General features: G+C 43.3%; 1 protein-coding gene across 2 annotated transcripts in view; it reads left to right on the top strand.

Annotated features, from left to right (window-relative positions):
- The first annotated feature begins 1,897 nt into the window (after nt 1-1,897).
- Nucleotides 1,898-14,017, top strand: part of ADAMTS2 (ADAM metallopeptidase with thrombospondin type 1 motif 2) — a 295,279-nt gene continuing 283,159 nt past the window's right edge. For both annotated transcript variants that reach the window (XM_081939142.1, XM_081939141.1), the window contains exons 1-2: nt 1,898-2,371; nt 3,282-3,643. In XM_081939142.1, the coding sequence (XP_081795268.1) occupies nt 2,281-2,371; nt 3,282-3,643 (453 nt within the window). In that variant the 5' untranslated portion in view covers nt 1,898-2,280. The remainder of the gene's footprint in view (nt 2,372-3,281; nt 3,644-14,017) is intronic.

Below are 14,017 nucleotides of genomic sequence, written 5' to 3'. Positions count from 1 at the left end.
AAGCCAAAAAAGGTTCGCCTTCACTAGGGTAGAGTCTATGGTCACCCAGTTTCAGTTAGTCTTAACAGTATGAGTCCTGTTTAAAATAGGAGGTCTGAGTAGCCTTAACCCATGCCCTTACTGCTTCCTGACTGGATTGCGGCAATGTGTACTCTACTTGCTACTCTAGAAGTCAGTTTGGATACTTCTGCTTGTGCAATATGTAGCCCCATGCATGTTGGCATGTGAAAACCAATATTATGGGTACCACATTGACTGCCAGTATGTTCCTAGGAGCAATTCAAACCTACATGGCAGGTATCCTGGATACCTGTGGACTCTTTTTCTCCAGAGAGAAGCCACCCATCCTGTTCCATTGGCCCACAAGGGTATTCTCAGGTTTTCTTTCCTCTGTGAGATCAAGTAGGGATGGATATGGAAATAGGTTTCTTCCCAGAACTCTTACCAATCCCATTTCATACAGATACAAAGATCTAGCGCTTTAGTAGGGTCATGTGTCACAAGTCATTTTTCCACTTAAAAGGTTTGAATGGCTGTTATTTACATTTTAATGATCTGCGCGTGCTTTATTATTTTATTGTATTCATGTAAACCATTCAGAATGCAGGGGATCAAGGTAGATTTATTTAAAAGATTCATCTCTCACCTTTCGTCTACGTAGAAGCAAAAGGGGAATACACATAGGTATATAGGATTCCTCCCTCCAATTTCTCTCACAAAAACACGATGAAGTAGTTTAGCTAGAGAGTGACTGTCCTAAAGTCACCTGGACTATCCCTGGTGGCTGTGGTGAAATTCAATTTTTTTTACTACAGTTCTGTGGGTGTGGCTTGATGGGTGTGGCAGGGGAAGGATACTGCAAAACCTCCATTCCCACCCCTCTCTGGTGGTATTCACTGGTTCTCCAAACTACTTAAAATTTAGCCTACTGGTCAGAACTTGTCAGAACCTGCTGGATTTCACCCCTGCCTGGGGGATAGATTTGAACCTGAATTTTCCCTGAGGATGGATTTGAACTTGTATCTTCCCAATTGTAGTCCAATTCTTTAACCACTTTAACCATCCTTAACCACGGTTAAGAATTACATATAATTGTTAGATGTAACAATAGCATATTAAAAATTAATAGGGTCACTTACTGGCTGGAAGGGAATTTCTTTTTTCCTTTTTTTTATAAATGCATTTTTGAGTTGTTAAACTAAAACAAGGAGTGGAGTCAAATACAGGGCTGGGATGCAAAAGTCATCAGGATATGATAATATTTCCATCTAGATTTTATGATAACCAAGTTGAGAAAAACCCAGGAATTTTTAGTGCAGCCAGAGGGGAGGCTTAAGTATAATCTAGCAATTACATTTTGATCCGGTGAGATCCGATTCTACCTTTCTAGAGTGGATACCATGATAAGGGGCATGCATGAGCACATCATAGTACCTATGTCCCTGTCCTACTGTCCCCATTTATTCGTATCCATTTCATTCATACTCATGTTTATTCCTATACCTATTACCTTGTAAATGATTGACAAATCAAATAAATAAAATGAAAATAAATAAAAATATCACAAAGTGCCCTGTGGATATAACACACACAGAAAGCAAAAGCCCTCTCTAATTAGACTTCGAGGGGGGGAGAGAGGAATCAGACGCCCACTCCCCTTCCTAAGTTGGGAGAGTTCAAGACAACGGTACGAGATCTTTTTTCGCAGAAAATCCCCGACCGATTCCAAACCAAGCAGCTGAGGGCTTCTGTCTGGTGCGATCTTCCCTTCTGGTTCTCTTTCTAAGAAGAGGAGGATTTTGAGCGCGGGGTGGAGGGAAATACTCAGGATCCCTCAGGAACCGCCTCTTAGCTGGGCTGGGGAAAAGTGTCCCGTAACCGGAGGAGGCTGCAGAGTTTTTGTCTCGGCCGGCAGCAGGAGGAGGCTGCGAGAGTTCCAGGGAGAGCCGCCGCCAAGCCAAGCCAAGCCAAGCCGGTCCGGGCGAGGCGAGGCCGTGGCAGGCTCGCAAGCAGCGGTGGCAGCAGCGGCGGCGGCAGTTCTGTCAATCAGGCGGACTTCCCTCCTTGCACGCCCCGTGCTTTCCAGCAAGCCGCCTGCTGGTGTCTCTGCTGCCTTCGTCGAGGCTGAGCGCTGGAGAGGAGCGGATGAGCCAGGGCAAGGAGCCGCGGGGCTGAGGTTGCCTGGTGGTGGGCTAGAGGGCGGTGCCGGCTGCCTTCGATGTGGCCGGAGTCCCCTGGCAGCGAAGTTGAAGGCTGGGGTTGGGCTGAACTACGCCTGCCATGGCTCCTCTGGCCGGGATCGCCTTGCCTCTTCTCGCCTGCTGGATGCTCCTCTTGGCCCCGGGGGCCCCGCAGAGTCCCGGGGAGAAAGGTAAGTGAGCTGCCGGGTTCCCTCGGGCTCGGTTCCCTAGCCAGCCGGCAGGGATTAGCCAGACGTCTCTTCTTTGCCCGCCTCCCCTTGAGGCTGCCTGTCTAACTTCGCCCACGAGCGGAGGACTTTTTGCCCGAGTTCTCCGCGCCACGCCGGGTTGCTTGGTCCGAGGGCCGGGGCGTCCTCCCCGCTGCCACGTGTGGCGTTGTTTTCCGTAGGGGGTTGGGTGGGTGGGTGGGTGTAGCTTCTACGATCCTGCTGAGCTGGCGGGGCGCCTTTCAGCTGCAAATCAGGGAGGCTGGGACCTCGGTTGAACTCGGACGCGCGGGGCAGAGAATCGCCCGTCGAATCGCCTGCGTCCAACAAAACCACCTGGCAGGGACTTAAGTTTTCCTTCCGTCTGTTTTGCTGGAAGGAAGGAAGCGAAGCCAACGTAGTAGACAGCTCTTTTCTTTTTTCTTTTTTTTTAAAAAAACTTTTTCATTGATATCCCCATTCTTCAAATTTGGGAATAATCGAAACTTTGAGGAGTATGGCAGAGTTTGAAAGTTGATGCGAGGTCTTTGCCTTCACCACCACCCCCTCACCCGCTATCTTCAAGCAGATGGCTTTCAGAAGCTTCATCACTTAAGATGGATTTATTCCGCTGTGGGGTGTTTCTAGTCCCTCTTGCTCAGTTGCAGAGGGGGCAGCATCTTGACCCCTGTCCATCCCTAAATACTTACCATGCCTGCCAGCTGGGCTTTCTTAATAAAACAACTGGAAAAATAAGGCATGGTGCGTCTGCCTTAGTATTTTCCCTTCCTTAACCTCACGGACCAATGAAATAGATGACCCCAGCCAGTGGTAGTCTTAGGAGCGAGGTATTCAGCTCGACTCTTATTACTCATGTTTTTTTCTCTCTCTCTAGATTCTATTTTGGGAAATCTAGAGGAATACAGGCTGGTCATTCCAACTAGCACAGACTCAAAAGGCAGGTTCGTTTCCAAAGTCGTGTCGGGAGCATCAAAGAGGCGTTTCCCAAGAGACATCAGGGATCTTCCTCAGGATGCTGCAGGCAAGGAAATTTTTTACAATGTCACTGTTTTCGGACAAGAATTCCACTTTAGATTAAGGCCAAATTCCCGGCTGGTGGCTCCTGGAGCAACTGTGGAATGGCAGGAGGATTCAAACATCACCTACACTGAACCACTTCATGGGGATTGCCTCTATGTGGGGCGTATCACGGACTTGCCTAATGCTTCTGTTGCCATCAGCAATTGTGATGGACTGGTAAGTCTATTTCTCTTTCCTTCCTTCCTTCCTTCCTTCCTTCCTTCCTTCCTTCCTTCCTTCCTTCCTTCCCTCCCTCCCTCCCTCCCTCCCTCCCTCCCTCCCTCCTTTCTTTCTTTCTTTCTTTCTTTCTTTCTTTCTTTCTTTCCTCCTTCCTTTTCTCTCTTTCTCCCACTCCCACTCACCTCTCTTACTCTGTCTTTTATATTTTCCTTTCCCCATGGGGAAAGTTTGCATTTTCAGCATAAAAAGGACAGCAGCAAATCACACCAAATTTGCTATGTTAATTGTGAAATCAAATAAGGAAACGTTCCCTTACATGATGCCAAGTGTGATGAACCAGTGAGCCTCTTTTATAAAGAGTGGAGAAGCAGATTCACCCTGAACTGGCACATAACCGCTGTGACAAATCACTAATTATCAACATGAAAGTCTCGATTGCTCTCTGGAAGCTTTTCAGCGCATTGAAAAATAGTGACCTACATCATAAACAGTGACCTAATGCTATCACCTGCATGTTTCCTTTCTTCATAGGATTTTAGGCATCTTCTGTTTAAGAAAGCATCTGGAGACCTAGACTTGTTTTTTAAAAAAGAGATGGCATTCAAAACTACCATCCCGCTGATGGGAATTAAACGTGCTCAGAATTTTGGGAGAAATTTTTGAGAAAATGTGTCTCAGTTATGATGCTCCACTTCTCGTATCTATGCCAACTTCCTTAACTTTGAATGCGCTCCCATCACCCCAGCCACACAGAGGCAAAGGGGATGATAGGATTTGTAGTCCAACACTTTGGAAATGAGTTCTAGGGCAAGGAAAGTTTGTTTTCATAGGATAATCTGAATGATAGAAGGATCATTGTGATTTTCAGTGTAAATACCTAACAAGGTTATTCTAAGAGTTCTTCATCTGGAGGTATCTATTATTCTACATCATCTATCTATCTATCTATCTATCTATCTATCTATCTATCTATCTATCATCTTTCTTTCTTTCTTTCTTTCTTTCTTTCTTTCATCTATCTATCTTTATCTGTCTGTCTGTCTGTCTGTCTGTCTGTCTGTCTATCTATCTATCTATCTATCTATTTATCTATCTATCTAAACTATCAACCATCTATGAACTACCTCTAATTCAATATTTCACTCCATAGCAAGAAAAGTCGAACTATATGTCTCTTAAATACTATATTTTAAAGTCTAACTGCTTTGCTGAAGTAACTTTGCTTAGTTCTCCTTTAGGGAATGAACATCTAATTATATCCAACATCATCTTATTTATATTGTTTGAGAGAGAAAACAGCTTGCTAACATACAGCTGGTAGCACTTATAAGATAAATGGATTTCAGCTTAGATCGTGACCTTTCTGTTGTCTGAATTCTGTCCAGATTCTGATTAAAAAATAAGAGGCAAGATGTAGTTGCCAACTTTCTCCTTTTTGGGCAATATTCCAATACCTTTAATAGTAGCTTGGCTTACAAGTATTTAATAGGCAAAATTTTTGATACCATTTCATCTATTGTTATTTTTCTGCATTTTGTGTGGTTGTTAACCAATTTTTGGCAAGCATCTGCACTATTAACTATCCTTGATGGAGGTCTTGGTCTTGGTGATATCCAACAAGGTGGCTCTACTTGGACTTGAACTCATGCCACTATTCTTTCTATGTGTTGATGGCATCAATCAACCATGTCAAGTTGGTTCATTATCCAATCATTGGGGTGTGTGTGTTGGTGCATGTGTAGGTGCAGAGTACAGACCTATAAGACAACAGAGAAATATTGGGGGCTTTATCCTTTAAAGAGATTTGTCTCTGCTATATTCGGCTATATTCTCATCCTCCTCAGGCAGTGTTATGGAAGTTTTCACCCCAAACTTCCATCAGAGCACCAAGCTGAAGAAAACTGACATCAAGAATGCATGCACAACTATTGTATTCTCAAGGGGCACTTGATTCTCTTGACAATGTCCTTGAGACTGGAAGTTCATTTTGCTATACTCTATGGCTGCACAGCATTTCAGATTCGAAGACAAAATAGGTGCTCTGGAGTGCCGTGTGTGTGTGTGTGTGTGTGTATGTGCGCACACGCATTGTCAGAGTCTGTTGCAGAAAAATCAAATCCACAAAACATACACAGATAACTGATTCATCTGGTTTCATTAACTTCTTTATTCATAATAACAGATGAATAAATGTACAATATCAATAGTAGATTCTTTCAACGTGACAGAAGTTACAAGCAGAATACAAGCAGGAGAGAACAGTTAGTTTCATTTCAGAGTTCAGAGCAGACAGAGTCTTACGTTTCAGTTTCAATTTTCAGCACAGACTCAGGTCTGTTTAAGCTCTCATTGGCTGACCTTGTTGACATGTCTCTCTCAGTCATAAATATTGTAACACACCTGTGCATGCGCGTGCGTGCGTGCATGTATAGTGACTATCTGCAATCCCTTAAATCAAAACACATCTTTCTCCTAGACATGTGATTCAGCCGGGGAAGGAAGATGTGTGATTCCAGAAAAAGATGCAGCTACTTTGAGGAATTGCAGATGAGCTATGGGAGCAGTTTGGCAGGTTCTAAAGCACTTGTCTTTCAAGTTCAAAGTATCACAAAAGCATTGGGAACAAAGGTGGTGCCATGTAGCATGTAGGTGTGGATCAGGTGACGTCCATGTGATCGCATTCAGAGTTGTTAGGACCTAGACACTCTGGGTTCAGCTCTGAGGTTGGACTTCTTTTGTGAAGGAGTTTTGAGACAAGATACAGGAAAACACTGTCTTTATAAGCTACCTTAGAAAGAGAATTTTATTGAAAGAAGACTAAGAGTTTGATTTAGCTGAATAATAAAATAAGTAAATAATGCAATTTTATGGACTCATAAAACATTAAAAAGGATTCATATATAAAAAAGCTGCAGATAAATAAATAAATAAATGGGGAAAGCTATTGGATATAAAAGATTGTAGAGCCGTGGTGGTACAGTGGTTAGAATGCAATATTGCAGGCTAATGCTGCCAACTGCCAGCAGTTCGATTCTTACCGACTCAAGATTGACTCAGCCTTCCATCCTTCCGAGGTTGGTAAGATGAGGACCCAGATTGTTGGGGGCAACATGCTGACTCTGTATATTGCTGGGAGAGGACTGTAATGCACTATGAAGTGGTATATAAATCCAACTGTGATTGCTATGTAGCTTTGCCCCCACCCCTTAAAAATCAAAATACCTCCCTCTAGTTTGGTTTAGTGATTAAGGTATCAGGCTAGAAACCAGGAGACTGAATTTTAGTCCCATTTGAGGCACAAAAGCAGGTGGATGAGATTGAGCCAATTACTCTCTCTCAGCCTTAGGAAGAAGACAATGGCAAACCACTTCTGAAAATCCTTGAAAAGAAAACTGCAACGACTTGTCATGCATTCTCCAAGAATCAAACAACAATTCAATGGAAAGGGGAATAAAATAGGCTACCCTCCTTGTGATGTCCTTCTAGAAGTTACGAGAGCATATGGGGAATGACATTGGCATTGGGATGTTTATTTACTTATTGTGTCTTAATTGCTGATTTGGCTTTGATTAAAAAAACTGTACTTTGGTAAGTCACCAAGTGTTGGCAGCATATCCGTTTTAACAACAACAACAACAAAATCCTCCTGTTTTACAAGCTGTTTGATCCATATTCATTTGTCCTATGTACTTAGTCTCTTCCACTTTCCATGACTTTGGAGCCATATATTGCTTCCTTATATTTGTTTACAAGAAATAAAAGGGAAATATTTGCAACCTATTTTTTTTTAAAAAAAAACCTCAAGGAACTAAAGTGGAGTAAAATCTGAATCTTAGATGAAATTGATTTGAAATTCGAAGCAAGCTCTTCTTTTCCTACTTTCTCTTCATTTCTATTAATAAAACTTTGAACAAACTGTAGCCGTGATGGCAAACTTATGGCACACGTGCCAGAGGTGGCACGCAGAGCCCTCTTTGTGGGCACGCGTGCCGTCACCAGCTGCTCTTCTGGGTTCCGGTGCTGGTCTTCACACACACTGGAGCACCGGATACCCAAAGACCAGCTGGCCTGTGTGCATGCACAGGATGGACACCCAAAGACCAGCTGGCCTGTGTGCATGCACGGGATGGAAACCCAAAGACCAGCTGGCCGGTGTGCATGCACGGGATGGAAACCCAAAGACCAACTGGCCGGTGTGCATGCATGGGATGGAAACCCAAAGACCAGCTGGACTGTGTGCATGCACGGGATGGAAACCCAAAGACCAGCTGGCCGGTGTGCATGCACGGGATGGAAACCCAAAGACCAGCTGGACTGTGTGCATGCACGGGATGGAAACCCAAAGACCAGCTGGCCGGTGTGCATGCACGGGATGGAAACCCAAAGACCAGCTGGCCGGTGTGCATGCACGGGATGGAAACCCAAAGACCAGCTGGACTGTGTGCATGCACGGGATGGAAACCCAAAGACCAGCTGGCCGGTGTGCATGCACGGGATGGACACCCAAAGACCAGCTGGCCGGTGTGCATACACGGGATGGACACCCAAAGACCAGCTGGCCTGTGTGCATGCACGGGATGGAAACTCAAAGACCAGCTGGACTGTGTGCATGCACGGGATGGAAACCCAAAGACCAGCTGGACTGTGTGCATGCACGGGATGGAAACCCAAAGACCAGCTGGACTGTGTGCATGCACGGGATGGAAACCCAAAGACCAGCTGGACTGTGTGCATGCACGGGATGGAAACCCAAAGACCAGCTGGCCGGTGTGCATGCACGGGATGGAAACCCAAAGACCAGCTGGCCGGTGTGCATGCACGGGATGGAAACCCAAAGACCAGCTGGACTGTGTGCATGCACGGGATGGAAACCCAAAGACCAGCTGGCCGGTGTGCATACACGGGATGGAAACCCAAAGACCAGCTGGCCGGTGTGCATGCACGGGATGGAAACCCAAAGACCAGCTGGCCGGTGTGCATACACGGGATGGAAACCCAAAGACCAGCTGGCCGGTGTGCATGCACGGGATGGAAACCCAAAGACCAGCTGGACTGTGTGCATGCACGGGATGGAAACCCAAAGACCAGCTGGACTGTGTGCATACACGGGATGGAAACCCAAAGACCAGCTGGACTGTGTGCATGCACGGGATGGAAACCCAAAGACCAGCTGGCCTGTGTGCATGCACGGGATGGACACCCAAAGACCAGCTGGACGGTGTGCATGCACGGGATGGAAACCCAAAGACCAGCTGGACTGTGTGCATGCACGGGATGGAAACCCAAAGACCAGCTGGCCTGTGTGCATGCACGGGGTGGAAACCCAAAGACCAGCTGGCCGGTGTGCATGCACGGGATGGAAACCCAAAGACCAGCTGGCCGGTGTGCATGCACGGGATGGAAACCCAAAGACCAGCTGGACTGTGTGCATGCACGGGATGGAAACCCAAAGACCAGCTGGCCGGTGTGCATGCACGGGATGGACACCCAAAGACCAGCTGGCCGGTGTGCATGCACGGGATGGAAACCCAAAGACCAGCTGGCCTGTGTGCATGCACGGGATGGACACCCAAAGACCAGCTGGCCTGTGTGCATGCACGGGATGGACACCCAAAGACCAGCTGGCCGGTGTGCATGCACGGGATGGAAACCCAAAGACCAGCTGGCCGGTGTGCATGCACGGGATGGAAACCCAAAGACCAGCTGGCCTGTGTGCATGCACGGGATGGAAACCCAAAGACCAGCTGGCCGGTGTGCATGCACGGGATGGAAACCCAAAGACCAGCTGGACTGTGTGCATGCACGGGATGGAAACCCAAAGACCAGCTGGCCTGTGTGCATGCACGGGATGGAAACTCAAAGACCAGCTGACTGCCAGGCACATGCACATCAGCCAGCTGGTGCACATGTGCGTATGCACGTCCCGGTTTGGGCACTCGGTGCCGAAAAGGTTTGCCATCACTGAACTATAGCATCTACTTATCTGAAATTTGGTGTATTTAATCCCCTCACATTGTAATCTTGAAATGGCAATCAAAAAAGGATACAGATTGATGATTTGAATTTACTTCACTATACTCCATTTGGCATATATGGAGACTAGGTGTACTGAACTAAGTGTTAGACTTTGCTGCCACTCAGATGAGTGGCCTTTAAATCAATTCAAAGTGAAGTGGCTTATATTTTAAATTGGCGAATGTTGTTTGTTTATGTTTGGTATAAATTGGATTTGAGAAACATTCTATTTAAATAAAAATAGAATGAAACATGGGAAAAGCATCTTGTGATGCTCACCTAATAGTTAAATAACACCAGTTCTATAAGTGAACTTAATTGGAATGTATCCCATTGATTTTCCTTTAAGTGAAGGAAGTTAAGCAAGAAGGGGGCTGAAAGCTTGCTGGTTGCTTTTCCCATTCAGATTGCTTTGCAGATAATCTTGTTTCGCTCCTATCAGCTTGTGAGAGTAAGTCTTCTTTGAATAATAGTAATTTGCATTAAAGTTCATACTTACAGTGATAAAATGTAATGCCAACTGAAAGCATTAACAAATGAAAAGAACAGGTAGAAAATACAGAAAAGAACATAAAGAAAAATAGAAAAGAAGGAAAAATAGAAATATAATAAAGAAAACTAAAAGAAATATACAAAGAAATGAATTTTATCAAACAGCAATAACTTCAGTAACTTATTACCATTGAGCATACAACAAAATATCTATTCTTCCCATATCTCATCTCTTATCTATAAACGACTTCTTTAAACCTCATTTTGATTCTGGTTTGCAAAAGTCCTTTAAAGATTACCAGAAATAACAATATATACATTTTCACCTTGATCAAGTAAGCAAACTTTACATTCTTTCTCTTTGCTTTTAACAAGCTTGATCTTTAATCCCCATAACTAATTTCCTAGATTTCTTTTTCTCTTCCAGAAAATCCTTCAAAACTTTGGCAAATCTTTTTTTTTAATAAATCCAAAATTATAAAGTTATCCAACTCATTCTTCTAATTTGTTATTTGTAGATCCTTTTTAATTATTAGGACATCAACCAGTTTCATTTTTATATCCAAAGAAACATCTTTTTCTATATAATTTTATCGCTTATTTTTACATCCATATTCAAATAAGCCTCAGTCTCAATCTTGTCCAATAAATCTTGTTCCTCTTCTATAAAGTCTTTTAAACCCAGTTTGTTTATAATAATAGAAGACAATTGTAAGATTAATTTTTGAATGCATTGTCCCTAAATAGCCTTCAATTCTTCCAAAGCTACAGTATTTTATTTCATTCTATTTTAATCTGTCAAATTTACTTGTTCTTTTTTAATTATAATATTTAGTTCTTTCTGCTTCCCTTTAGTGTCCAACCTTCAAAGTTCTATCTTATTATGGTTTCCACCTAAACAACAGCATTTTCCCATGAGAAGCTTCTTTATAATTAATTTCAAAATCTTCATTTTTAAAAATAAAATTCAGAACAATGACATTTTCCCATAGGAAGGGTAATTAATTTCCCAATCTTCTTTCAAATCCATCTGGATCCTTAATCTATTTTCCCCCCAGAATCAATCTTCTAATTGCCCTTTTGCTATTTATTTAAACTTGTATAAACTATCATTTTCTAGAGATTGAAGAAGATTCATTTGATGTGGTAAAACTGATCAAGAAAGAAAATATGCAAATCTTTTATCTATAAATGCGCAAATTGCAGTTTGGGCAAAGATGGTGATCCGTTGCCTTCCAGGGCTCTAAATCCATTCGAGACCACTGTTTTATGGGCTATTTATAAAGACCTTCTATCTGGAGAACTTGTTAGTGATCCCAGATCCTTTTCTTGTCCAGAGAGGAATTCTGAGGAACCAATCTATTTGCCAGTTTCTCATTTGCTGCATTCTCAGTGAAGCTGTCTTCTCCATTGCTTCCCTGAAAGTCCCATGGGAGTAAATCTGGTTACTTGAATGCATATCTTCAAGTGGTTTGCAATCATGCAGAAAGCCTTCCAAAGCCAGCACCACAAGATGGCATTGGTTGTCTTTGGTTGTCATTCCAACCAAAGGAAATTTCAGTGGGATCCATCCAATGAGTCCATAAGGACAGGCCTTGAGGCATTATCCTGCAAACCTTCCTAAATCCCCCCCTCCCTCAAGTTAGGGTTTATGAGAAGTAATGTGCCAGACATCTTGTTCAAGCTGAAGTATCTAGCCAACCATAGCTAATCGTGGGGACCAGGCAGGAAGGGAAGCAGATCTTTTTAAAGAACATAATGCAATATAAAATATAAACATTTTAAACAAATAGTTTATTCTTGGCTAGATTAGGAAGTTGAAAAATATTCTGGAAGAAGGTTTTGGCAAACTACTTTGTAACATTGCCAAAACTCCACATGGCCATACAATGAGCATATATTAAAACAGCTCACCCAGAGCAATTGGACAGCATGACACTTTCTTGGATGTTGGTTGTAGTGAGAAGAGTAATGTAGGGGTGATAGTAATGGGAAATAATGGTGGCTGTGATTAGGAGAAGGGGCTCCAGGACAATTAGATGAGCAATTTGAATATGATGATCGCCACAAAAAGATATCTGGCCTTCCATATTTCCTGGCCCAAGTCCCCTCAAATCTAGCAGTGTCTCTCTCTTCCTGTGATGGACAGAAGGAATAATCTTGAGATAATAAGCAAGGCAACCATTAGATAAAAGAAATCTGAGTCAGGAGCAGAAATACAATTGGAGAAAGCATCTCTGACATGGCCCTTCTCAGCTCTCATGAAGATAAAGGGAGGGAGGGGGAAACACACTCAGGCCTGCAAGATTCTGTTATCATAACCTTGTAATAAAGTAGTACTAGCATTCATAACTTTGGTATCCTAGTCTAGTCTTCCTCGAAGGGCTAACACTTTCCATTTCTTTCTTTTAAGTTCCACAGCTGGTAATTAATTCTTTCACCTTTCACAGGATCATTTTTAATCTAATAATAATGATCTTTGTGCCTGTGACTATAATGAAGTGAAAAGACCTTGCTAGGTTCTTGTATAGAATGACCAGCTTTGTAGCTGAAGAAGTTGAGCAGGAAATAAGGAAATGAATGAATGGCCATTTGTGTATCGGTTAAAAAGTATACATTTGCCTTTTTTTATTCTTTCAGTCTCCCTAGCTATTAGTTTTGTGGTTATCATTTATACATTTTGGCACCTCCATAAAATGGAATGGATCAGATTTCCATGTGAGAGTGGTAGGATTAATCACTATATTAAAAGCTTACAAGGAACGACAAGAGGAAATTATAGGATGGATTTAATAGGTCTCGTTAAGATCCTTCTACATGTGGATGCCCCCTTGTCACAAGGGAGGGGCTTAATGTAAGTTAGTTTGCTCTATTGTGTTCCCCCTAACTACCTACGGCTGTGAAAGTTGGACCTTAAAAAAAAAAGGCAGGAAAAAAATTGACTGTTTGAGTTGTGGTGGTAAAGAAGGGACCTGCATATTCCGTGGAAAGCAAAAGTGACTAACAAGCAACTACTGGAGCACATAGCAATAGCAGGAGCACTTAGACTTATATACCGCTTCACAATGCTTTACGGCAGTTTACAGAGCCAGCATATTGCCCCAACAATCTGGGTCCTCATTTTACCGATCTTGGAAGGATGGAAGGCTGTGTCAACCTTGAGCCTGGTGAGATTTGATCTGCCAAACTGCTGGCAGCTGGTGATCAGCAGAAGCAACCTGCAGTACTGCACTCTAAATACTGCGCCACCGCAGCTCGTAACACCAGACAAGGCAAAATCAGGAAACTGTGTCTTATTTTGGCCATATCATGCAGGGGAATTCACTGGAGAAAGCAATTATGTTCAAAAGTGTTAGTGGTAAAAGGAAATCAGGCCATCAGAGAACATGGTGGCTGGATACTATCAAAGCTGACACTATCAAACCTGCTCCACAGAATTGTCCAGAGTCAGGCTCAACTGAACAGATATCATCATCATCATCATCATCATCATTATCATCATCATCATCATCATCATCATCATCTGTTCTTTGCTAATTTATATTGAGCCAACACATTCTAGGAATGTTCCCAGGGCCTGTTTGGGAACGCAATTTTCTTCAAGAATGACTCTATCATTTAAGATTGTTGAAGAAAGCAAGCAGCTTGCATCAAAGCAGGCCGGAGGGCAATTCATTCTGTAGCAATTGTTGCACAGCCTCTGACCTTCTTCTTACATGTCTCACATTAGTAGGGAGGTGGGCAGCAGAGATTTGAAAGCTCCTCTCCAGCATTGTTCCAAATCCAGGGACTATCCAGTAGCAACAATGATCTTAAACAGCTGAAATTCCACAGCATGAACTACCATGACTGTTGCCTGTTTCA

This window comes from Natrix helvetica, assembly GCF_964273705.1.
Source record: "Natrix helvetica genome assembly, chromosome: 1".
In the NCBI taxonomy this organism is placed as follows: domain Eukaryota; kingdom Metazoa; phylum Chordata; class Lepidosauria; order Squamata; family Natricidae; genus Natrix; species Natrix helvetica.
Note: the sequence above shows the minus strand (reverse complement) of the source record. Positions and strands in the feature narration are given on the sequence as shown.